At 40.9% G+C, this 27,829-nt stretch overlaps 1 protein-coding gene across 1 annotated transcript in view; it reads right to left on the bottom strand.

Moving 5' to 3' along the window:
• Positions 1 to 27,829, bottom strand: part of MAST4 (microtubule associated serine/threonine kinase family member 4) — a 442,223-nt gene that overhangs the window by 94,545 nt on the left and 319,849 nt on the right. Inside the window, 1 exon segment of the mRNA XM_018569292.1 lies at positions 11,016 to 11,104. Coding sequence (XP_018424794.1) covers positions 11,016 to 11,104 — 89 coding nt within the window.

Genomic DNA, 27,829 nt, shown 5'->3' on the forward strand with positions numbered 1-27,829 from the left:
AAAGTGTTTACATAACAAGGATGATAATACATTTTCCCTCCTTTAGCCTCATGTCTACATAGGATTAGCATATATATGACATGATATATGATATTCAATGTATCATCTATACTGAAAAAGTAGACATCTACTTTAAAAAAGAACTAAAGCTAAACCTTTTTTTTGCTTTTGTCCTCTTTTGGGTCAAATTAGTACATTTGGGTCACTCCTGTGACCCAAAGTCAGCATCTTGCGGGCTACATGCTGACAGCACAGAGCCGCGCTGCAGAAAGGAAACCCCGCTGCCTGATTGACAGCTGCTCTGCCTCTCTAGAGCCAAAGCCAGCTGTGCCCGCCCCGTCCCGTGTTTGTCCCTTTAATGAGCACTGAAAGAAAAGAGAGAGGAGGAGGGAATCCCTGCAGGGAACGGTGACTCTCTTTGCAGGGAGAAGACTGTGAGCTGAGCGATCAGTGATTTGTGATTAATGTGCTCTTGATCTGTGGAGCCGACATGTGAAACCTACAAAGTCCCACACCGTATTGGGAAGAGTACATTTTACTCTACCAATACTTCTTTAAAGATATGATGGGAATTTTTTAGTTAACACCTCATTCATTAAGAGCTAAAATAGAGGAACTACACCAGTCTCTATGTTCTCCCCATATATACACAAATGTATCTGCATGTCCTTCATATATAGGCCACATGATTTGTGTCAAAAATCATTTTAATGTCATAAACATCTATGTAGAAATTACAACACAAGACCCATTGCATTCACTTCCCCGTGGACACTAAAAACAATCTATACACTAACAAAACACACACAACAAAGTTCAGATTGTGTTTTACCATCATAAAGGCTTATTTATCTAAATTGAATTTAGATCCATTTGGTCTTTCTTTCATAAAAGAGCAAAACCAAACAGATCAGAGAATCCAATACAATAATATTGTTATTTCCTAGCTAACAGCTAAATCCCATTCTAACCTAATACTATTTCATAATATTACAACCATTTATCTACACAGCATTAAAACGTATAGAGTTTGTTATGTTTAGAGTAAGAGGAATTAATGGCTCTGATATAAATGAACTAGATGATAAAACACTTCCAGCATAATGTCTCTAGTGCGCCCATACAAATATATCAATGGACTCAGCCAGGAGGCCTTCACATCACAATCAATGAATGTCAGGCAGTCTGGCCACCTTTCTATGCGACTGCATGGTCAGTAATGACTATTCTAATATGCCTTTTCGTTTCTTTTCAGACATTTTTCATTTGCAACAAAAACGAATTTAAAAAGTCTGTCTTCATGTTGGAGCTCATCAGTTACTGAAACACAGGAAAGTGGAAATATAGGTGATATATATTTTATTTGTCAACCAATAAAAGAGTGCTGGACTGTGTGCCTTCATAAACAAACAGTAGTATCACAAATAGTAGTCGTTTTTCTACATTCAGGTCTCACTGCTCCCACCGTGGGTGCCAAACCTGGGCTCCTTATCTTCTTCCACAGACATAAACAAGCAAAGTAATGGGACCACACTCTAATAATCAACCAGTCCTCATAATAGCTTAAAGCAAGCAGAGAGGACACTCTACCCGTTGGCTTTACTGATGCATTTTGCCTCCGGAGCAGTTTATACGTAGACCATTACTTACATTGCTTGTTTGGACTTTGTCTACCTCCACTATCTACAACTGATGCACAGCTCATGCAGATGTAGAACAGGGAAGATCCCATAAGATAATGGGAACTGAAATTCCATTCCTAATTCAAAACTATTCAGCAATTACATACTTATTAACAGGAATGCCCATAAAAAGAAATAAAAACTCAAACGAAAGCAAAGAGGCAATGTGAAAGTTTCTTTTTTTTCCCCATGGGTAAGATTGTGTTTTCCTATTTTTATGAGATTATGCTATGTAGCCAATTCAGATGAGTGTACTTGCTGGTCATATACACATTTGGATATATAAATATATATTTTTTCTATTTATCCGATATTATTAATTTAGTAAAACAATAATTACCAAAACTACATTTTTAAAAACAGATAGGAGCATATGAGACAAAAAAAACAAAACCTCCGATACGCGACCTTCATTTGCCACTGTACTCCTGTCTGCATTCATCCACCCATCTGCAAGGGAATACCTGGGAGACTGCGAAATGAAAAGTGGTGCCAGTGAATTCCCTGCCCATATGTGCAGCACTCACATATTTTTTAAATCCTGCTGTTACCAGGGAGCTTTTGGCCGCTATATGTTGCACGATAATGCCGGTATACTGCAGAGATTATAGCTGGTACTTCTGCCCTGCTAAAGGAATACTAAATAGTGGGCCAGCAACAGATAGGTAATTAACTCATCCTTCCTGGGGGAAAAGACACGGAATGGATAGGTAATCAGCATATGAAACTAGCTCTTCCCCCAACCGCCTCACACAGGGTGCCTCATTTGGGGAGTTGTTATTGGTAAGAAATGTATATCCTGATTAATTAAATGCTTCCATTGTTTAGTAATTAGCTGTGTGAAGTAGTATGTCTTCTCTTTAGAGGGGAAGGAATGCAAATCTTTTGGAGAAGACATATGTTGAACTCACTGTTTAAATTATTAATGCACTTTTAATAGCCGTCTATGTCGAAAAACAGGAACGTGTGATGAGCCGAATGGATATTAGCAACAAGGGATTAGAAGGATTAATTATAATTGATATTGGGAACTGCTGACAGAAAGGAAGGTGGTAATTCAAAATAATCAGAGATAGCCAATCATAACTCTAATGTTGCGATGATCAGACACACACATGCATCACGTAGCAGGACACTACTTTACTTGATTATAATGTACTTTTCCTTCATAGACAGAAGATGATTTTTCAGAACTGACAAAATATTAAACTACTGATGAGCTGATCCTCAACCTCAAGTTCCACATACATTCATATCTTAAAGGGAACCTCTGCTTTACCCATAGGGGAGCATGTGGCGTACTCCCCTCCCTCCCCTGTGACAGTACTGGTGCTTGTCAATTGGCCGCTCAGGTACACAATATGTGGTGCAGCTAGTAAAATCAGGATTCCTGAACATTAGTTACTCAAATTATTTAAAGCTGAACTCTGCAGGGATTTCAAAGTTACTTTTGCAGTGTGGTTCAATTCTTGTTGTCTTCTAGGTGAACATAAAAAAGCAGTTTTACTTACCTAATCACTCTCTTCCCAGATAACAGATGCTCTCTCCTTCTCTCCAACACTCTCTCCGGTTGTAAGGCATGCCCCCTCAGCATCCTCACTTAAAATGCAGGACTGCTGGACCTGCATTATACGTGATGATGTCAGAGTGCCTGCAACCAATGGAGTGTTAAAGGGCTTAAGCTGACCAAACAGAGGAGGAAGCCCATCAGAGAAGGGATAAGGTAAATAAAATGGTTTACTGATCCCCTCTTGACAAAAACAAGCAGTTCATTGTTGCAGTGCAGGGGGAAACCCATCTGCAAGGGTAAATTTGGAAATTCCCCAAAATTCAGCTTCAAGACGCTTGATTAGCATGGCAGTCTTATAGCTAGCATTTTCAGACAGGAATATCAGCAACCACAGCTTACCTATTTCTTTGTACAGATCTAAAACACATTTATTTCTATAGTTTAACAGTACATTTTAGAATCCTAAACATAACCTATGTACAACTGTATTAGTCTCTAAAGCTGAAAGAGTTATTTTATGTAAATTAGCAGATTCACATCTTTCCTGATATTCCTAAAGGGAATATAATATATATATATATATAATTATTTTTTTTTACTAAAACATTAAAACATATTTATAGTGATTTTTAAATGTAATGTGACATTTACATTTTTATAAACATGCTCTTGCTCAGGTGGTATTTACTCTGAGCAAATAAAAAAACCTACCCTTGCAGTTTGGCTAACCGAACCCACCATCCCCCTGCCCCACACACACACTGTAAGGGTTAAGTGCATGTTTTGTCTAGGGGACTCAATAAAGCTTTTTTACTTGTCTGATCATCTGTCTCTCTCTGGGCTCTCCCCAGACTGCTAGACCGGTCCCTACAGCCTCTTCTCTCATGGGCTCTGGATATTGCACAGCTACAGCGGAGACGGGGACAGGTGAGCACTGGCCACCACAGGAGCCAGGATCAGGTACGTAAACCAGCTTTAAGTCCCCTAGACAAAATGATCACTTAATCATTGCAGTGCAAGGTTAGCCCCACTGCAAGAGTAAGTTTTTCCTTTGCCCAGACTTCCTCTTTAAATGTACTAAGTTGCAGATTCTCTTTCTGCAGATAAAATATGAAATTAAAGAGGTGCATTGTTTTAAATGAGTCAGATGCTTCAGCCTTGTAATAAGACAAGATTACTGTGTAGCACTGCATAGAAAATAAGCAGAACCTGCATATCTATTGAGCGATATTACTACCCCCACATGCATATAAAATTACAAATTATAAATAGAAACATGATTTCTACTGCTAAGATTATTTATTTCCAAATTTCTTTAATGCTTTATACCTAAAGTGTTTAAACATCCCTCCAGTCAAACCTGCAGAGGAGGGTGGACCACATACAGCCTCTATTTTTTCTAATCACCCGCAGGCTTCAATTTGTCTGTCAAAGATGTCCCTGAGAGCTTGATAATATTTCCGCTACATTCGGGTATTATTCTGAGTTACTTATTATTTTGACCCACAAAATTACTACTTTGTGATCTGTTTCATTGCTAAAGCAGTGAGTACCACCAACCCAACCTGATTTGCAATCAAATAGTAAAGTTTGTAAACCAAGATCAAGCCTCTAAATTTCCTTTGATTTCTCCTCAACAAATTGTAACAATGAAGGGATAATCACACTGCAGTTTTCGTCTAAGAGTTCATCTTTGCAAGTCATTTTAACAAAATGCCGGAACTAGTATAGTGGCGTGCTGTAGTTAAACAGGTCAATTAAACTAAGACTACTAAATGTTCACAACAACCTGTTTAAAGGTGCCCATACACTGTACGATTCTCGTACGAGAATCGCAGGAAATCCCGCGATCGTACGAGAATCGTACAGTGTATGGAAGGCGTGCGACCGTTTCTACTGTGCGGTCGCACGTCTTCGATCGAACAAGCAGGCTGGAAAACCCGCCGGGAATCGTACGATTCTCGGCGAGTGAGTGGCCTGCTTGTTCAACAACTGACGAACGGGCCGGTGTGCGCACACGCACACTGCCCGTTTGCAGTGCTTGCAAGCCCGCCCCTCATTGCAGTCATCGCAAGCACGATCTGCCTGTCCAAGATGGGCAGATCGTACGTTTTTTTAAGTACTTTACAACCATCGCAAGACTAAGGTCTTGCGATGGTTGTAAAGTGTATGGCCACCTTAACACAAATTACTTAGTAGGGGGTATTCAGGAATCTTTGTTTTTCTCTGGAGCGTGAACTACTGCAATGGATCCCCTGCTGCACAGACTATAAAAACACATTTATCACCTGTCACTACTATTAATAAGTTATGTTAAAAGTTACCAGGTCAAAGTATCTTGTGTAATTAAAAGTGTAATTTGATACTAAAGGATAAAAAGTAATACATACTTGCTAATATGAAAACCAGTAAAGTTAAATAAGTGACGTTGCAACAAACATAAAAGAAAGGAAACTACTTCTGTATCATCCCATACAGCCGCTATGAAACCCATTGACTGGTGTGATCTAGTGCTTATTACCCCAGCTCCAGGGAGGGGGAGAAACTCACTCCACTATCTCAGCAAAGCAGTTTCTGGTGCATCAGTGACAAAACACGAGGCCTGCACATTGCCATGTAGGAGACAGGTTGCCTGCTCAGGCAACGAAACGACAGAAGAAAAGGAATTTACATAGTAACTTTTTGTCATCAAGTAAGCTGAAGCTGGCTATCGGACACCATAAGTTGCCACATTATACTTTGACGATGGACCCCCTGTGCATCATCAAAGTATAATGTGGCAGCTTATGGTGTCCGATAGCCAGCTTACTTGATGACAGAAGGTACGTAAACCCAAGGAAAAAAAATATATTAAAGTGAACTACTCCTTAAATGTGTGGGCTGCATTAGCTTTCTTTTTCAGGATTCCTCTCCTTTATTTTCTTTATTTCATCCTTGTGATTGTGCCAGTAAATCACTGTCCTAGGGTGACAATGCTCATTCATTTTAGTGCATCTATGAAGGAGCAAAATTATAAAGGAAGGTCTGTTAGGGCTACAGAACTCCTACGCCTTCCCTCATCTCCACAAATGGGGGAGTTATCTGTAGTCCACAGAGGCTGATAACATTGTTTGAGATTCATTGAAAAAAAATTGTTCGCTCACTACAGGAAGGTAGGAGCTCATTGGATTTCTGGCAGAATAAACAATAATACATATAACACATTCTTTCAATAGTATATTTAACAGACAAATGAGAACAAATAAAAAGTTAGTTGTTAGGGATTACATACACTTGAAGGTTATTTAGGCATCTGACGTTTAAAGGAGAACTACGAGGTGAGTGCTTTTCACTCACCTCATAGTTCTAGCCGACCTGTGACAATGAGACTGTCACATGTTCACTCACCTCTCGGTCCTGTCACGGCTCTCTGCTGTGACAGGGGAGGGGCTGGATTCCCCCCTCCCCGCTCCGTCAGCACTGACTGGCGGAACTGACGGGGGAGGGAGGGGGCGGGTACAGCTGGCTCTGCCTCTAGATAGGCAGAGTCAGCTGTCAGTCACGCAGCTGGGCGGATCCCGACACAATTGTCGGGATCCGCTTCAGCTGCGGCGTCTCAGAATACTGCGAGCTACAGCTCGCGGTATACTGAGCCTAGGGTGACGGGAGGACGCCAGTTTGTGTCCTCCCGTTACCCTAAGGAGAACTATGGGGAAAAGCCTTAACCCCATAGTTCTCCTATAAGGAAAAGCTCTTAGGAAAAAGTAATGTACAGCACATATAACATTTGTTACACACACAATGTATGTGGATCTACAGTATGTATCTACAATGTATGTGGATCCCAGAGTGGGTCTCTGGGTTAGAAGTACTAAGGCATTGGCTTTCAGCCACAAGGAGGACTCACCTTTGCACTGCCTATTTCTATTCAGCAGCTTTTCTCTGGACTCTCTAGCTCCACCTGCTTGCCAGCTGCAGTCAATCCATAATCCACTTCCTCTGCTCTGAGCCTGTTTATTGGGGTTTGTTTCTGTGTGTACTGCTGCTGGATTGATCGCTGAATATTACTGAGACTTTGGTCTGTTTCCTGCGTACTCTTCTGCCTGCTGATTTTGTACCTCGCTGCCTGTACGTGTTAGACCTCGGCCTGTTTCTCGACTACTTTCCTTGATTTTGTATAGATATACTGTAAATCAGGTAATTTATACCCACCATTATCATGGTCAATTGGGCATTTTCAAGTTTATGGTCAGCATTAGAGCAATCTAGTGGACATATTCATGTGCCCTCTTGCATCCCATGTCTCAGTTGACTGACTTGTATATATGGATGAGCTGTTCACCTTGGCAATTACATGCAGGTCATGATCATTTGGAAATTAGAATCTGCTTTTAAATTGGATCAGCAAATTCTAACTCTGGTTTTACTTAATTCTGAGGAGAATATGCTCCATATTATGACAGAAAGTGATCTACATGCTAACTTAGAATTAGCAGCCCTCCAAGATGAGCACTCATAAAATCATTATTAGAAAGTCAGATACATTCCAAGGCTGTGCTGATGATCACAGTGTATAGCTTAAAGCAAGATGAAAATAATTATCAGTCTGACTCAATATGAGCTGCCTTATTACATCCACTTCCATACAGTTTCTAACAGTATGCATAAATGATTGCACAGAGCATAACCTGGTTTTATTACATAATGGTGAAGCCAATGCCTTAGTACTTCTAACCCAGAGACCCAGGTTCAAATCCCCATAGCTCCTTAATAGGTGCTGGGCCTACAAGCTCACAGCTGCCTTGCAGTGTCGCGAGGGAGCGTGAAGCCAGTTTTCTTTCGATAGAACACTGGCTTGATTGGCCGGGAAGCCGACTCCACGCTACCTCATGGCACTCTCCCTCTGACCATCAGTTCCGGTATCGGGGTAAGTATCGGAGCATTTGGGCGAGGAGTACGAGATACCAGTATTGGCGCATCCCTAAAATAAAAATTATATATTATATACACACACATACACACACATACATACATATATATACATATATATATATATACATACACACACACACACACACACACACACACACATATATAGTAAGGGGGGCAAGCACAACTGCTACAGACAGTGGTAGACCATGTACGAGACAAACACCCAGAAAAGAAAAGTCCGTGCAGGTTTGTTTTGCTGTCAGGAACATCGTGCTAGCCGTCAGACATGTGCAAAATGTTCACAGAAGCCTTGCTAGATGGGTAACTGTGTGCATGCTGATGCGCATTAGCTTGCACACCACAACATGTACACTAACTTGACCACACAGAAACTGGTGTAAAGAAGGATATTTAAACCTCAGTCCTGCACAGGATCACCATTGAAAGGTCTTTCCCTGTGACCTACAACTAGACCTAGACTTGTGCCTGACCTTTGTTACTCACCCAACTTCTGTCTGACCTGTCTTTGGATTTCCTTGGACTTCCGACCAAGATTCTGCTCACCAACTTTGTACCTTGCTGCCTGCACGTTGTTGACCTCTACTTGTTCCCAACCTTGATACTGCTTCTGATTTGGTGTTTTACACATATATCAGTTCCAGTCACCAGTTCCTGCACCTAGGCACTATAGTTCCCTGTCTTAGCTTCCAAGGGTGTTCATACAGGAATTGTGCACAGGAGTTGGAGGCCACCCTTGTCATCTCGGACCCTTTATTCAGCAAGACAGCAAACAGGCGCAGTTTTAATGCAGGAGGGCTTTGTTCAGCCAGTCTATAGCATAAAACAAACATAACCTCTGCTTGTCTGAGCCACTAACTAAACTCAGATCAGTTCTTGACCAAGAGGGTGCCCCCTAATGTGTTTCCCAAAACAAACAGGCAGCACTTGTACTTTTCTGTTAGTGTTCTGTCCAGTGACGTGGAGTCAGGGGAGGCAGAGCCTCAGCTAGTATTATGGAGGAAAAAGCTGTCAGCTTCAAGTCTGAAGCTGACAGCTTTTTCTCCATTCAGAGCGAGTGGCAACAGGTTACACAGCAGGGAAAGCCTCCCCGCTGTGTAACCTGTCATGGACGGAGCCCTGCCTGTTAATTACAGGGGACGCTGCATCCGGCTTTTGACAGCTAAGTTAGGTTACACAGCAGCGGGCTTCTCCACTGCTTGTGTAACCTAACATAGTAAGGCTTGAGCTCTGTGGATGGTTTGGACCAATGGCAAAGCGTCATTGGTCCAAGCTGTCCAATCAAGAAAAAGAAAACACTGAGGACATCGATCTCGATGCCTCACCAGTGATGAGCAAGTAAGGGACAGGGAGGCCCTTCCTTGTCTCCTCCCTTCCTCCTCCCTCCTTCACACTAGCTTGGTGACCAGGTTGGGGACGGAGCTTCATCAGGATGGGGCTTTGGCAGGCTGGGGACAGGGCAAGCTGGGGACAGGGCAAGCTGGGGACAGGGCAAGCTGGGGGAATGCCTCACCCAGTGCGGAAGGTACCGCACGTGACTGATTCTGTCCTCACTGTCACTTTCACACTGCTGTAGGGACACACAGCAGAGAGTGCGAAAGAGAGAGCCCTGAGCAACAGTCAGCTGACATATACAAAGGCCTGTGCACAGCTGACACTAATCATGAGGTCTGGGTATTGGGTCAGATGTGGCCCTAGAAATGCAGGCTTTATCTCACCCAAAACTCCACAAAGACCAAGGACCCAGAAAAGAACTTAAAATTTTGAGAAGCCAACAATTGTGTTTCATCAACAGCAGACATAAACCCTGGAGCCCTTCACCATGTGTATGTAAGAAACCTAGGTGACACATATACACTGTCCACATTCCTGCCAGCCAGTGCCTCACAATATATATCAATAGAGATATAGCATGAATAGCATGCAAATGGCCTCTGAGACTGATTCTTAGGTGGGTGGTGCCCACAAACGGGAGCAGCTCACAAATATATTTATATACACACACATTTTCCAATTACTTCTTTAGCAGAACTGTACAGCTCAATGCAAGCATTTTTGTTTCTCATCAAGGCATAAGTAAAATATAACTATTATTAAAGTGACATTAAAATCACATCCCCCCCATGCTGCTTTATGGACTTACCTTAAGTGATGCCTCTTGATCCGATCATCATCTTCTTTCCAGTAGTTTTCAACAATCCCTCCAGCGCTGGTGCTGGTCTACTATCCAGCGCAGACTCCTTGTGTCCCACGGTGTCTGTCCAATGTTCCCGCTCACGGCTGCATGCATTCACCTCCACTGTGTCTCTCCTCTTCTCCCCACCAATGATCTCTACTGCACATGCGCCCACACTCATCCTCCTGCATGGCCGCTTGAGAAGCTGGACTTTACAACCGGGAGCGAGCGGAAGAAACACAGTGACGTTTTTACCCATTTGGTAACTTTTGTATTCTTTAAAATGTTTTTGCATATATCTACTGCTTACAAGCAGTAGATATATGAAAAAAACATTGTGACTAATTCTACTTTAAAGAAAATGTAATACTATTTTCAAATCCGGGTGTTCGGGCAGTTTTCACCAATTTGATTCACATCAGAAGAGCCACACAACCAAGTTTCAGTCGTATTCAGCATGTGCAACAAAACTGTAAGTTGTTTGCTTACCATCAAATTGATTCTAGCCATCGATAAGCCAAGTGGTGCTGTTATGGTTCATAAACTCAGAATTGCAAAGCTGTTTTCTCATCTTTGCTTTCCAAAGGTAAAAGTTTGCCAGAAACTCCAGCAGCAATAAACATCATTAACATGATAAAGTGAAATCTAGAACACAGCCATGTATAACAAGAGCATATGTGATGTGAAATTTAAAACAGGGTGACAGAGTGCTACATACCAGTGTGAGCAGAAAGAGGCGAATGGGGTCGTGGAAGGGCTGGAGACTGACTGTTGCCAATTAAACTCTTCCTATTGCTTGTCCTACAACTGAAAAAGATAAATATGTGTTACAGTCAATTTCATCAGCATTAAAACATAATTACAGGTACAAAATATACTCAATTTAATGCCCCAGGTAAATAACCATCCCACAAGTGCTGTGTTGTTCAAAATCCCATCCAAACCTACCTGTTGACTGGATATAAGTAAGCATCAGCACACTAAAGAGGTCTTTCCTCCTGTAAGTAAGCTCCAATGTTAGCTTGACAGCAGTGTGGAATGCAATAGAGAGCTGATCAGCTCACAGTGCGGGCTCCCCCACTCATACTCCTGTCCTGAAAAATAGGATATCAGGAGCCTATATGAACAAACTAAACCTTTGGCCAGGCTACGGACATCCTAACTGTATGCCCAGCTATTTTGTTTGTGGGGGAGGGGGGCGCAGTACCTCCTCATTGTATTCAAAACTAAAAGAGGAAAAAAAAAGTGGCTGGCCTCCATTCCTGGGTTTACATGCAAACTTTGAGAAATAATTGTTCCACAGTGCCTATAGCTACAGAGGTCAGTGAGCACTTGTTTAAACCCTCATTTGCTGCTTGTCATAAACATGTAAATATTTGAATGTTCATAACATTAGCACAAGTTCATTTTTGAGGAACATATACAGTAGTGAATATACAATTTAATTATTTATGAACACATAACTGGACTGTTTTTTTCCCAGTGTTCTCTCATTTTTTGGCCCATTGTTCTTGGGTGCTCAAATTATCTATTACATTTAAACTCCAAAGACAGACATTAATAGCATAAAGTGCAGAAATGACAAGTAATAGAAATACATTTGACAGGAACCCATTTATAATTCCAACCCAATGATTTCCCTGCAGTAGTTATCAAATCTGGATCACATGTGCAGATGAATATAAAGTAAAATGAATGTATAATTAGTTCTGAAAATGCACCACAGTTAACTAGTACTATGACGCTAGTCATTCCTCCAAAGTTTTTTGCATTGATCTTTACAGTAGAACCAGTAAGGATAAACTGACAGGTATTAAATGTTAATAGGGCTGCAACAACTAATCGACATAATCGATTATAATCGATTATTGAAAAAGTTGTCAACTTTTTCAATAATCGATTAATCGGCTTCCGATCAGTTGGCCCTGTTCACAGCTCTACACGCTGTGCGCCGCACCTCCTCCCCACCTCATGCTAGCCGCTGCCAGACCCGCTCGCATCCGGGCTCCACGCGCCACACCTCCTCCCCGCCAAATAAACGTAAGCTATAAAGATTTTAGGATGGCTACATTTTTTTAATTCAACAAACTTTATTAGTAAAAGTCATACAAAACCATATGTCCGATATAATCTTGAACCGCAGCCCGTGCCCCATCATGGGGCAGTGGGGTTTAACATAATCATGTACACATAAAAACATAAAAATAGTGCAGTCAGTTCAAGACAAGGCAAGACAAGGAAAAATATACCTGACAAAGTACTCACTGAGAATTAAAGGTTAGCTAAAGAGAAAACACAGCAGTGACTGTATGCTTTGAGGCACTGTTTGGCTGAAACTTTGGAATAAGCCATCTAAGAAATGATAATGAATTTGAGCTTCAGCTTTTGAAGTCTGTAAACAGGCTTTTTCTTCAAAAGTAGTACACTGCGATCCTTTAAAGCATGAAAGGCATCACAAAGCTTTCCTTTCTGGTGCAAAAAGTGAATGCAAATGATCAATCTGCAATCTTTTAAACTTACTTGGCTAGAAAATGTAACATGTTACCTGTTTTGGTCCTGATCAATATAAATGTAAAGAATACAACACATATTTCATGCAGCTGACACACAGTGATAGGCTACACAGCTTGGCAGGAACGGGCAGGTCTGTGGCACTTTAGGGGCCAGTCTATATGGGCTTTTCTTCGCTTTATATCTGCTTTTCTCCCCCATACAAGTCTACTGAAATGCAAAGACAGCTGAAGCAGGTCAACTGCACTGGCAGGGAATAATCCCAGAAGAGTCTCAAACTGATGTCAAAAGTATGCCGCATTTGCCTTTGAGGCCTATCAACACAGACCCAAGTAAAAGTTCACCAGAAGTTTTGTTTGTGCTCAGGAGCCCTTCACTACAGCAACCAGGGGGACAGACTCTGGAAGGCATGCCTGTGGCTGTCATAGTCTTGCAATGCCTTGTAGTTCCACCACATCTAGGAGGGCCAAAGTTTGATTGCCCCTGCTATAAAGGATCAGAACACACGTGTATAAGAACCTCAAGTACTGGAATCCTAGGTTAGAAATGCCTGCACTTTTATTTATGAAGCTGATAAAAATCTGACCATTTTTAACATTAGAATAGAGCTCTCTTTTTCCATCTTACACGGTGTTAGCTGTTCTCTGTGTCACTCACTTGTCTAAGATAAACTGTAGCTACTTTCTGCAAATGCCAGTTTCAATTTTACTCTTCTGGCAGGAGATTAGTCCAGTCACAAAAGTAGCTGGCAAAAGTAGCTATACAATCAGACCTAACACTGCTATTAACCCTTAGCTGTCTGACAGAGTACAAGCCCTAAAAAAGATATAAAATGCTGAAATGATCATATCTTGGTAGAATAGCTGAAACCACAAAAAAGGAGAACATCCTAGAAATGTACTATAGTTTTAAAGTGACAGTAGTGACTTAGGTGATGGCAGATAGAACCATAGAATGCTGTGGGGGACCAGGCATCTGACACGACCAGAAGTGCATTGGATGCAGAAGATTTTTTGGAAGCGGTAACTTTTCGAGAGAATGAAGATCAACAGCATGGGTGGTAGGACAGGTAATGAATAGAGTTCTTTTACAGGCAGCAATTTTTCCATATGGCGGCAGAGTCCAATTAACACGTTCACCTACTTTCCTTGCAACCGGAAAAACAGTTGATATGCAAATAGAGTGTATAATGCACTCAACACCCCCTTTAGATTAGTTGACAGCCCCCTTTAGATTAGTTGACAGCATAGCTCATTTAGAAGAAAACCAGAAAAATTCTAATTTCATCATAAGAGATGAGATTCCTTGAGGATTCCGACACATTGAGCTATGATATGCTAATTAGTTACAAACTGTGACCAAAATTCACCTTTCTGCACATGTTCCTAGCAAGTCATGTTCAATTGTTTTAAATGATAGATTTATCATTATTTTACAATAGAAACAAGAGTTTTATAATACCAGAGCAGGACAACCACAAAAGCCAGGCAGGCAATTTGCATCAACACAGCATTATACCTTTATAACACTATAATTATACAATTGTTTTCCTATTTGGCAATGGAAACATACGTTTTATGGCTCACTAACCACTTCAGGACTACACCCTTTTCCACCTTACAGAAACAGATTTTTTGATGTTTCATTGATGTATTTGTTTTGCACCAAATTACTTTGTGCTTTTGTAGTCTGTAACAAAATATAATTTACACTATATGTGATTGTTTTTGGAAACGATTGGGCTTTAAATTGGTAGCAATTTGATAATATATATTTATGTTTCAATTAGGAAAATTAATGTAAACAATAAAGGTATTTTTTTTGTATTGCTACTTGATATTATTGCATCCCCAGGTACTTGGCCTAAAATATAATCATTAAAGCAGAAGCCTCAAGGATTAAATCAATCTTCTAGCTACTAACCTGCAAGCTTTCAATGTCTAAGAATTTGTCAATGCCGGTGACTCTTCTAGAATGAAGCAAAGACTATGGGGAAAAACAGGTCCATTATAAATCTCCTAATAACTTCATTTAGTTAGATCTCATCTCTGGGAAATTACCCCCCACTGCCCCTAATCCATCTTGCACTTTTTTTCTTAGCAACATATACTCACCTAAGGCAGCCATCCAGGTCCCTAACCAGTGCCATTTCTGGGTGTGGGTGCTAATCCAGAGCTGCAGATATGTCTGTGCTCGCTAGTCCATCATGCAGCGACATGAATGCATGAAGCCTCCTGGAGCATCATGTGACCGCACCTTTAGTTAAGTAAAAAGGGGTATTTAAATAGGTTTTTAAAAAAAATTTAAGTGACCAATTAGAGGGGGATGGGGGAGAACCAGAGATCAGTTTTAAAAGGAAAGAGATTTTTTTTTTAGAAAAAATACCTAGGGATGCACCGATACCGTTTTTTCAGATTGAGTACCGACATTTATCATCTTTTGGTACTCGCTGATGCTGTGCACCAATACCGGTACTTTCGCTAGCATGGAGCCAGTTTCCCGGCCTGATTGACCGGGAAGCCGTCTCCATGTTCCCTCGTTGCACTGGCGGTCAGAGGAAATCTCCCTTTGACCGGAAGTTCTGGTATCGGGGGTAAGTACTCGCCCAAATGCCCCGGTATCGATACATCCCTAACAAATACATATTGTGCATTATTGTAGCAATGTCGACCTAAAAATATTTTTAGGCCCCATTCACATTCATTTTTCCACGGATGAGAATGGAAGGTAACCCAAAAAATGTATGGGTGTGAACGGGACCAGTTCACAAAAATATTGATATGTTGCAGTCCAATGAAATAAAAAAAAAGTAAAGCATGCTCTACTTTCGTTTCAGTGCAATGAAATCCAACGCATCAAATACTGATGTCAGTGCAACAGCACTGAATATAAAAAAAAAAAAAAACATTACATAAATGTTTGTACATTCAAGATATTTTAATTAAAATAAAAATTGGAAAAAAATTAAAAAGCAATGCAATGGAAGTCAATGCAGGTTGAAATTGCAAGTCCACGGACCTCTGACTTACATTTTCGGTCCGATATTGGTGTAATGGGTCCTTAATGTTACTCTTTTTTTAAATGCTTGCCCTTCCATCATTTTGTAGCTCACACTTCTGTCCTGAATTAAAAACATATTGTATAAGCTGCAATTCTATTATAAAGTGGCTGTTGGATTCTAGACTGGACTGACTGGCTCCTGATTTTCGCATGAATATTTTCCCCCTCTGCGTGATTTGAATATGAAGATACAGCTCACTGGTTTATAAAATAATTCAGGCATGAAAGTAGTCGACCTTCATCTAAGACCGCAGAGACAACTGCTGCTGTAGTCAACTAGCCTAGTAATTAGGTTGGCTTCATGCTACGGAAGAGAAGCAAATGCTTCAGATGGGCCTCGTCCTGCCAGCATTACCCGCCCAGGACACATGCTATGTATACTTGCATGTTTAAGCAGCGGAACCTTCTTCCACATTAGTGTCAAACCGACAGTATCTAAATAGCATTACAGAGCCATATAAAATTCCGTAGGTTACATTATAACTTGGTATAAATATTTCATGTGGTAAGCAAATTCCCTGGTATGTATCCACTTATATTGCCATGAAGAACAGGGACTTATTAAAAATAAGCTGATACAATAATTATAGATTTCACCATAACTTCTGTGTATTAATAGAAGAGACTCTACCAAACCTATCACATTATCAAAGATAATTATCAGTTCTTGGGTACTGCAGCTCCAGATGAGCGTGGCATCAGATGACACAACAAGCCACCAAGACAAAACAAATACAATATCAAATTGCAGAAACGAGAAGAAATTAATCCTTTAAAATATACATTCAGCACAGAACAGAGTTGAATTTTAAATGAAGGCTCCAGACAAAAACACAAAATTCAGTAATAAATATTTATCTCCTCACATGGATTTATGAAAATATCCTTTATTTCACACTACATGGGCTGTTTACTAATTCTCATGGTATTTATAGCTCTTTATTTCCTTTTATTTTTTTCCTGGATGGAAAATGGTACAACATAAATAAAACTCAAGTAATTAAAACAAAAACCAGACAAACTGCTAAATAAACAGTTGAAAGAAATGCATGTGAGCTCTCGTATATGCCAAAGGTTTTTACTCTCATCCATGCATTTTTGTGATTCATACACAGCATACATAGAAAGCGTACATAGACAGCATAGCTAGGAGCAAGGTGTAGCTAGGAGGGTGGTCAATCTTAATATGACCATAAACAATGTTACCGTAACAAAGAAAGTAAATTCCTCTTCTGCTGCACGTGCCACCAAATATAATTCCTGGCTGAGGTCTTCTTCAGAAACTGACACTTTCAAAAGTGTCAATCTTCTGGTCCCCTGTAGTGCTCAGTGGTTCCTCTCACTAACCAACACATCACTACTATATCCTGAAGTGACATGGAGGTCAGCGGGAGGAACTAATGCGTGCTGCAGGGGACCAGGAGATCAAAACTTATAGAAGTGACAATTTCTGTAGAGTTCAGCCCTTGATTTATCTTCAGTGGTTCAGTAATCAGGGCAGGAGAGGTAGCTATTCACATAATTACCCATATTTACTATGGGTAATTATAGTTTAGCTTCAGTCATTTTAAGAGCAGTGACGTCACCTCCCCACCCTGGCCTGCTGACTGGACAATGATAATTCACCACCTCCGCTCTCTCCTCACATGCATCCAGAAGAACCTGATACTTTTAAAGCACATTTCCACTTTTGCAGACAAACTGGGATAACACCTACTTTACATGTGTTACATGTTTTCACTCACATAGCAGAGCTTAAAAAAAAAATGTTGCTTACTTATTTTTTATTGCTAACAGCTGGTAAATTTCATTATTACTTGTAAACTAGATTTGAACATGGTCTGCCCTAACAAAGGCTTCAACCTCTAGAAGCATTATATGTTAATGAGAGCTCAGAGTGTCCCTTGTCTTTCTATGGGGATATCCAGAGTTTTCTGTCATTTTGAAATTGTACCAAGTTTCTTTAAAGTGACACTAAACTCAGGAGTTAAATCTTAAAAATGCATTCCAATACCTTAACTATTAACATAAATGTTGACACTGTCTTTCCTTCTGGAGGGAGGTTACTTTTGTTCCCCATGGTCCCTGTGTGTGTTGTAAAGTAACCACCGATTCAAGCTCGCTCCCGTGATGGACTACAATCTCAATACAAATTACTAAACTAAACATGAGATTGTAGCCCATTGCGGGAGCGAGCTTGGAGAGGTGGCTCCTTTACAACACACACAGGAACCATGGGGAACAAAAGTGTCCACCCTCCAGAAGGAAGGACAGTGTCAGCACCAATTCAGAGATGATTTGAGGAGCTACAGTCGAGTGATGCCCAAATAAGATACATTTTTGTTTATAATTAAGGTACTTGAATGCATTTTTAAGATTTAACTCCTGAGTTTAGCGTCACTTTATTGTATAGAAAACTGCAGTGTAAAAGCAATGCTACTACATCTACCAAGATACTTTTATAAATAAAGATGAAGGACATAAAAGGTGCACTTTGTTCTCTGCAGTTTAATAAATAGGCCCCATATTGCTGAATACCATCTTTAAACATTGTTTATGGAAGACATTAGTTTGCGTTTATGTACAGATATTTCAGAAAAGCTGCAGTTATTTGTTTATCCTGCATGGCGTAGACGTCATAATCGCTGGTGCCCCTTGCAAGACTGATGGTGCCTGTAAATCTCACACGAAGCCCAGAACAGCTTGCTGACATTAGTTATACCCAGCAGAATTGGTCATGAAATGCCTGTCTGTAAACCATATGGGCTCAAACTCCGGATAAGATGAAACGCTATTGAATTTTATTTTTATTCTTTTACTACAAAGCTCCTTAAATGCATCCATCATCAAAAATGCATGACTGAAATAAATGAGCCTGCTTAACCGAAGGGCAGCTTTAAACTTTGGACATGTTTATTTAGAGAGGGCTATAAAAGCTCAAGGCAGGCAGAGATGGGGGAAAAAACAGCCTATTTACATCACTGCTGTGCATTAATGCACGCACATTAATGCGAGTTGCAATAAGGCACCCCATTATTTCTAATGGGTTGCCTAACACACCAAAAAAAGATGCATGCACTACCAATGCCCAGTAGTGCGTTATGGTGCACTGCAACACATGTATGTGTGAAAAAGTATGTTGTGATGTCATTCAAAATAAACTGTACCACAGCATGCCAACATGCATAAAAAGGGCTAATGCAAGAGTGGAAATGACCCTGAGAGAGTATGTATAGCCACAACTTCTTTGTTTAGATTTGGATAGTGTAGGGCAGGGGCAGTGAATTAAAATTCAAGGATGCCCGTTCCTCACCCAAGAAACCGCAAAATGACTCATCCACTCACTTGTTATATCTCGTCTTGACTATTGCAACTCCCTTCTCATTGGTCTTCCACTACACAGGCTATCCCCCCTTCAGTCTATCATGAATGCAGCTGCCAGACTCATTCACCTAACCAACCGTTCAGTGCCTGCAACCCCCCTCTGTCAATCCCTACACTGGTTTCCACTCGCCCAAAGTATAAAATTAAAAATATTAACAATCACTTACAGAGCCATCCACAACTCTGCCCCCAGATATATCTCAAACCTTGTCTCAAAATATCACCCTAAACGTCCCCTCCGCTCTTCCCAAGACCTCCTGCATCCTAGCTCCCTTGTCAACTCCTCCTTACCATCTTGTCTTGAATTGTAATGTGACTGTAATGTCTTCCTTATATTGTAAAGCGCTGCGCAAATTGTTGGCGCTATATAAATCCTGTATAATAATAATAATTGCGCCGGGGTCTGAATCGTCAGAATGGTCACTTGTGTCCGTACAGCAGTCCACCATTTAGGTTGCATTCACACCAGCAGCTGCACTGCAACACACAGCTGCAGATGAGTGTTCCCAGGCACAGAGCTGATGTGCCGATCGTGGTGCATCGTCTTAGAATTCCCCTCACCGTTTACATACACATGCAGGTTTTACATGCACGAGTTCAATAGAACCAGATGGCTGGGTTAGCAGGGTTGGTTTTAAATTTTTATTTTTAAATTTTTTTCACTTAACTTTTGCTATTACAAAGGGACTAACATGGGGTCCTTTGTGACAGCATTTGGAGGTGACAGGTTCTCTTTATAGAAACATCAGAGGTCTATTAGGCCTCTCTCTGATTTCTCTCCTGTCCTCCAACACAGACCATGAAGCACAGGGATGTGCTTCATATTCTGTTTACCCAGCACTTCAGCCACTTCTGACAGCTGAAGCAGGAAACACCAAGGGCACAACAGGTGGGGGGGTGCACAACAGGTGTGGGGATGCAGAGGGGGCACAACTGGTTTGGGGTGCAGGCACAACAGTCACCCAGAAAACATATAGTTGCAGCAGCAGGCCCTGCCTGACATCATTGGTTGCTAGGACGTCAGTGGTCCTAGCTATCTTTTTCCTATCTTATCTCAATGCTGACTGCAGCATAATTTCTTATATGATGTTTAGTAGATTTTTTGTTTTTATTAGAAATACCAGTTGGAAACAAATAAAGTAAAAACTACAGCTAGCTATCTATCTATCGGATAAGTTGTTTTATCACAAAAGAATGGCTCGTAATGATCACATCGTCTCAATACTCACAGGCCTCTACAAGGACTTTGCTATAGGGTCCAATAATCATTTACCGTGATTCTTCTGTGCAGCCTCAAAGCCATGAATGGCTATGAAATCAAAAACAAATGAGCCGCTAGCTATAATGATGCAATAAAGATGGTGCTAATTACTACTCTGGCACTAAATGCACCTAATTTTTCCATGCCCAAACAAAATTGCTTACCACCTGAAGACATTTGTCACTGCTGTTTGTTTCCCAACATCACATTTCTCCAAAAGCAGCAGTCAATAAAAAAGTGATTAATGTCTGCGTGTCAATCGGTAGTCAACAAGTCTGCTCAGGGATATGGCTGGGTCAGACAAAGCCAATAATGACTTTAAATTGGAAAGACAGAAAATCAGTGAGTAAGGTGTCAGGTCATTAAGTAATTCCCAGGCGAGGTATTAGCACCAGTGACATCATCTATGATCTCAGATGGGTCATCTTATCATCCTCCTGAAAATATCATGCAGCTTCTAAAAGCAGACCTAAACAGAAAATATAGGGAACATCTACCGGGTTATTCACAAAAGGTTGCAGAGTTTGGAGAAGGCAGGAGAAGTGAACAATCTAGGACAACATAGCTGAACTGGAAAGTGAGCTGAATTGGAGAATATTTCCAAATCCGCTAATTTTGGCCTAGATTGTTCACTTCTCCTGCTTTCTCCAAACTCTGCACCCTTTTGTGAATAACCCTTCTAGTAACTGTCCCTAAGCAGTACCATAAGTTTGAAATTTCCCCACAAAATAGTTTACTTCCTGGTATGTGAAATAAAACTTATTGATGCATGTCTGCAATGTGAGATCATCTAAGGCAATGTTGTTTGTGGCTACAAATCTCACCAGATTTGGAGTATGTTTTGATGATGTCACTACTGTGCTGTTCACTGTTGTCCATGTTAAAGAGAAAGCTGTACCTGTGGACCTATAGGGCAATCATCTCCCTGCTTCTGCTTCAATAATTCTGTGGATCTGAGCTTTCTCCTGCTGCTTGTTGAGCATTCCTCCCACCAGTTTATCCGATCGCCAGTCATCAGGAAGGATGCACCTCTGACATGAGGAAACAAAGCCCTGCTCCTCTACTAAGATTGCCACCTTCACACAGAGACACAGCATGGGACAAGTCATGCAAAGTCAGTAACTGGGAGTACTGGAGACTAGTCCTTTGCATTTTTGGGCAAAGCATCATTATTACAATATTGTTATTGTAATAACAATATTAACCTGATTAAGGCCTGACCATAGCTGGAATCAGTGGTGTGTTGGCAGAAAAAGGAGTTAAGGAGCAAAGGAGGAAGGTGGAGGACAGGTGGTGGAGAAGTGACACAGGAGGAGGGAGAGGTACAGCAGGCACAAGCAGCAGTCCAGTTGCTAAATCAGAGGAGTCTAGGGCCCCAAGTAGAAAATTAGATGGAGAAATATAGGCAAACAATAGTTTATCTGAACTGCAGTGCTGATCTTACCTAAAGAAATCTCAGCTATAACTTTCACACTTCTTACAAGCATGGTTTAAAAAATGTTTGCTATTGTTTCCGATATAACGATATGTAGCATAACCACAATCACTTGCTCAGTGCAATTACCTAAACTTGCTGTACTTTTATTTTTAAAACTCTCTAGGAGTTTCCCCACTGCCATTTATCTAGTATGCTACCCACAAAGACCAGTGATGGAATGCAGACCCTCTACCCACTGCACAACTATTGACAGCTCCAGGCAGTATTTACATCTATTTTTAAGCAAGGTTCCTGTGCTATAGTGTATATTGGTGGCTCTAGTCCTATAGAGATGAATGGATGAAGTAGCAGTACCCTCAACTATTGTGCACCCTCAACTGTAGGAGCAGGTCAAATCTGCCTATGTAATGAGCTCTTCCCATGCACATATGTAGTTACACATTAGACATACAATTAAGGCTTTTAAAACTTTACACATATCGAGAATTTATTTAAAGCTGATCTCTTATACCTCCTTATCTAAAAATACAATTCTATTAGGAAATGCCAAATCTTCCTACAGTATAAAATATGATGTTCTGGTCTTTCCTGCCGGACATCATATTTTGAGGGCAATATAAACATAATACCAGATTTTCGTATCCAAGTAGAGAGTAATCTGGCGGGGTATTCGTCTGCACCTAGTCCATGAATACTTAGTCTAAAAATCACATCAAATCACCAGAGTGACTACTGCACAGGAACATATTTCATATCAAATCAGTGAAAACTGAAAGAAGAATGTCATCTGCAAACATTTTCAACACTTCAAAATCGCTAAAGAGGCATGCCTGAGAGCAGTGCAAACAGAAACATTCTTTGTATCCAGGTCCAGCTACATTCTCTGACACATGTAATGACTTTCGCAGACTACAATTGCCCAAAGATACAGCTGTCTTGCTGCTCACCCCAAAAGCAGGATCACTCCCTATGGCCACACAGTTGTGGATTCTTACAGGCAGGGTTGCCTACCATAAAGAAACCTGCCAGTTCATAACAAAATATGACTAATAATGCAGTCTAAAATCTGTTGATATGAACAAATCTCAAAAAAAAAAAAAATTTCTTCAATTGCTTAATTCTCTGCAATGTGATGCCAATCTGCTCTGCATTGTCAAATACAGCAGATGGACATTACAATATGATCTACTGGAACAACAGGTATGGAGATATCTGCTTGTCCTCACATGAGACACTCGTCCACCTGACAGTGGCCTGCCACTTTTCTACATGTTGAAGTCCATTGGTAAAATTCCCAGTTTTCTAATAAGATCTGCGGAATCCGTCTCTACTTCATTAGATTGTCCCTAATGATACTCAACAACTGGCACATCAATTCTCTAACAGGTTATAGATAATTACAGTAACGCAGCATAGGGCTTTACTATTACTTTCTAGTGCATGTCTAAGGGCCTGCTTGGATGGATTTAAATCAGTCTTTTATTTATAATGCCTACAGTTTGCGCAGCGCTTTACAATTTAAGGAAGACATTACAATGACAATACAATTCAAGACAAGATGGTAGGCAGGGCTGCGTAAATGGACTGTAAGGGTAAAAAAAAAAAAACTGTTGAAGGTATACATTCAGGCATCTAGAGACCTGCACATGACTGCAGCAGCCTTCCAGAGCCTACACACCAGGACAGAAAGACAGGACAGGCAAAGCTCCACACATTCCTATAGACCTATCACTATAATGAGCTGCCTCATTTTCCTCCCATCACATGTTCTCTACAGCAGTGGTTCTCAACCTGTGTAACCTCAGGACCCACATTTGTCCTTGGTCATTAGGTCGTGACCCAAGTTGAACTGCAATCGAAAACACGGCATTGCGGTACTGTGGGCGATACAACTGTGGGTGGGAGATGTGTTTAGGGTGTCATTTAAATGAATGTCAATTCACTGCACCTCCCACATTACAATGTGCTGTAGGTGTGATTGCATGGTCACGTGGGACTGTGCGATTAATGCACTGTACTAGTGTGAATGGGCCCTCAAAAACACTGACACACACACACACAACCACAGACACAATCTTACATACACACAGACATTCTCACACACACACTCTTTTTTTTTTTTAAATCCACCCAGTCTCCCTACCTTACAAGAACTGGAGTGGATCCTCAGGCACATCTACAGGACACGTGAGGGAGCTGTAAGCAATCCACATATGGATGGAGCTCCCTCACGGCCATAGCCCTAGCCTACCCAATCTCAAGACACTCGGCACTGGGCAGCATATTTTGAATGGCAGCTTGGTGCAAGAACTGACAGTGTTGCTCTAGGGGGTGGCTGAGGAGTTCCTCACCTAGAAAAGTGGAAGGCATGCGGTGACCCACTAAACAAGGGGTCGCGACCCACCAGTTGAGAACCAAGGCTCTACAGCATGATGCAGAGAGCACTCCATAGGACACCGCAGGCTCTACATTGCAACCTGCATTTTATAAATGACTTCTAAAGTGAAGTGCAGCTTAGAGGAAACACTGCAGAGTTACATAGAGAGGGTATAGCGGTACCCGCTCTCCATCTTAGTGTCTGCACTCTATACCTGCAGTTTTTTTCCTCTTTTACCTGACAGTTCCTTTAAGCAAGCCAGAACAAAAGATGTCCGACAAGGTAAACGACCATAACTGCATATGCAATAAAGCAAGGAATTTTTGTTTGTTTTTTATAGCCTTTGCTACCAATGAGAAATATTATTGATAACCTCTGCTGCAAAACCATGACACTTCCGTCTTGATAAAAAGTGCTGCCTCCTTACCAATATTACGGTATCTGTACTTATAGATATTTGGGAAGCAAACAGACCATATGTTTCCCCAGAGCCCACCAAAGCAGGAGGTATGTTGAAGTTAATGTTGAAAATGCACATTTCAACTTGTACTTTCTAAGAACTTTGTTTTGTTTATTCCTTCACTGTAAGAAATTATTTCTTTCTAGATGAAAGTATAATCATTACAAAAAAAAGAGATATCCTGGCAAAGATTGTCATCTGGAAGGCCCTGTAGTCAGAAATATTCTGGAATATGGAAAGCTGGAAAAGCAGCAACATAATATAAAACACGCACTGAGAATACAGTTTAGCTGAAAACACAATAAAGCAGAGGTTACACAAGATAAACCCTGCCTGATAGACATCAGATGTGAAGTCTGACAAAAGATCCAATCGGGAGATCTGCTGTCTTTTGCTTGTCCAGACACAGCTCAGAGGAACCTTCATGGAGAAATAAAATGGATTCCCACATCAACCAATGTTCCTGAACAGCTGTGCACTCCTTTCCAAAACAACGCTTCAACTGTCTCAAATAATATAATATTAATGGGACTCGAGGGGAACACACAAAACAAGTTGTAGCCCAGCAATAAATACGCTAATTAGTAATCATTTAGTGCAACAAAATACTATTAGATACAGATGGTCTCTAACTTCAGAAAAGTTTACATTCTGTAACCCTTTATATACTTAAGATCTGCACAAATTGAGGCCGTCGGAGTGATATGTGCAGTCAGATAACTCGTAGAAGCTATTCTGAATGCAGTTTTGTGGTTGGTAAACCTCACATTTTTGTACTGTGTTCTCTGCCACAAGAGCAGAGGGGTCAGCCTGGCTATAGCTGTGTATGTACATAAAGAATAGAGGGTGATGGCATCAGTGAGAGAAAGGGGAAATTATTATTATTTATTATACAGGATTTATATAGCGGCAACAGTCTGCACAGCGCTTTACAATATAAGGAAGACATTACAATCACAATACAAATCAAGACAAGATGGGATGGAGGGCCCTGCCCGTGAGGGCTTACAATCTAAAAGGGAGGGGCAAGTGATACATGAGGAGGTAGCTGTGTGGAAATGAATTGTTTGAGAAAGTGATAGTTCAGTGCTTAGCTTAGGGTGGGATAGGCTTCCCTGAAGAGGTGAGTCTTTAGGGATCGCCTAAAGGTAGACGAAGTAGGAGACCGGTTGCCAGACCGGTTGGGGTAAGGAGTTCCAAAGGATCAGAGAGACTCTAAAGAAGTCCTGGAGGTGAGCATGGGGGGAGTTGACAAGGGAGCTAGAGAGCAGGAGGCTTTGGGAGGAGCGGAAATCATGTTTATTATACAGACAGGTCTTTCCAGGGACAGCAATATGTTAGAAAAACATAACATTTAAAAATAATACATGTAAAATATCTGTTTCTTTGTGCAGTTTGTAACAATATATGTAAATGGGGTAGCCACATTTGAAGCCCAGTTTCCCCTTAGCAGCGCTGCAGAATTGCTGTGCCTTACTGTTCCATTGATAGTCTACCAGTCTGAGTGAAAACAATGCACTCCTTAAAAATAAATATGTATTTCTATATTTAATTGCCATAAGTTCTATCCCACTCCCAATAACTACATTGATTTAGAGGATTGCAAATGTACTTATTGAAGATGCCCATAGGATGAACTTCCTCAATGTACTGACAATTCCATTCAATCCTGTGAATATTGCACCTCCCTTCGCCACAACTCTAGCAGAGCCTGCGTTCTGAACTACAACTCAACATCTGAACAATATCATTGCTTGCTGGAAGCAATGCCTGATGGGATGTGTAGTCTTGAGAAATCAAGATTGCATCACATCAAGGAGCAGGAAAAGAGATGCAAAGCACACTGGGAATCCAGGAAGTTGGTGAAAGTGATGGGCAGACAGAAGGCAGCACTCACTACATAAACGGGATTTTTTCAAGTAACCTTTGATTGCATTATCAAAAACATCTCTAGTATGTATTCCTATTACAATGCTGATTATAACATTATAGTATATTCTGGGACTTTAAAACTCCTTTAATGTGCATCTTAACCTAAGAACAGGAATTTAATATACAACAGCTTACCAGTCCTTCGATGTAATGGTTGCATTTGTATTTTCACCTGGTGATCCTGCAGTAACACACTTCCTATTCTGGAGTGACAAAGCTCACTTAGTGCTTGTTCACACCAGCCTGCACACTAAAACTGTGGAAGTGGAGGGCATGTCATTCATTTTTATGCACCACAGCATGGACGAAAGACTTCAGGTGAGATCCGAAGCGGAAATCTGCAGACATGCTGCATTTGTCCGCAGCTCTCCACTCTGTTATGTGAATGGGGCTCATAGAAAACAAATTATTTTCTTTGTGCCCTTGCAGAGACCTCCAGACCTAGTGTGAACAAGCCTTAAGCCTTATACCTTATCTATGTACTGTAGCTATGAAGCAGCAGTGTAGTTACCCTGGGACACGGAGTGTATCAAGACCCCAGAATACGTCCCCCCTCAACTCCATAACATACGGGGGAGATGTTTTGTAGTCCAGTTCACCTGATTTCTGGTAAGTTGTCTTGAATTCTGCTATACTGATCTTACGGTTTCAATACTTTCTTGATCTGTATACTTGTTTTGGGTCAGTCATTTTGAAAGTTGGGAAGGTGTCAGAAAACCTTATCTGCATGCTTGTTCTGGGTCAGTCATTTAAAATAATGTGACACTAAATTCAGTAGTTAAATCTTAAAAATACATTCAAGTACATGAACTATTAACAAACATTTATCTTATTTGTGTATCACTCGGCTGTAGATCCTCAAATCATCTTTGAATTGGTGCTGACACTGTCCTTCCTTCTGGAGGGTGGCTACTTTTGTTCCCCATGATCCCATGTGTTGTAAAGTTCCCCATGATGTGTGTTGTAAAGTTACCACCACTCCAAGATCACTCCCATGGTGGACTACAATGTCATGTTTAGTTTATTAATTTGTATTGAGATTGTAGTCCATCACAGGAGCGACTTTACAACACTCACAGGGACCAATGGGAACAAAAGTAGCCCCCCCC

This window comes from Nanorana parkeri, unplaced genomic scaffold, assembly GCF_000935625.1.
Source record: "Nanorana parkeri isolate BGI_ZX_2015 unplaced genomic scaffold, ASM93562v1 scaffold34, whole genome shotgun sequence".
In the NCBI taxonomy this organism is placed as follows: domain Eukaryota; kingdom Metazoa; phylum Chordata; class Amphibia; order Anura; family Dicroglossidae; genus Nanorana; species Nanorana parkeri.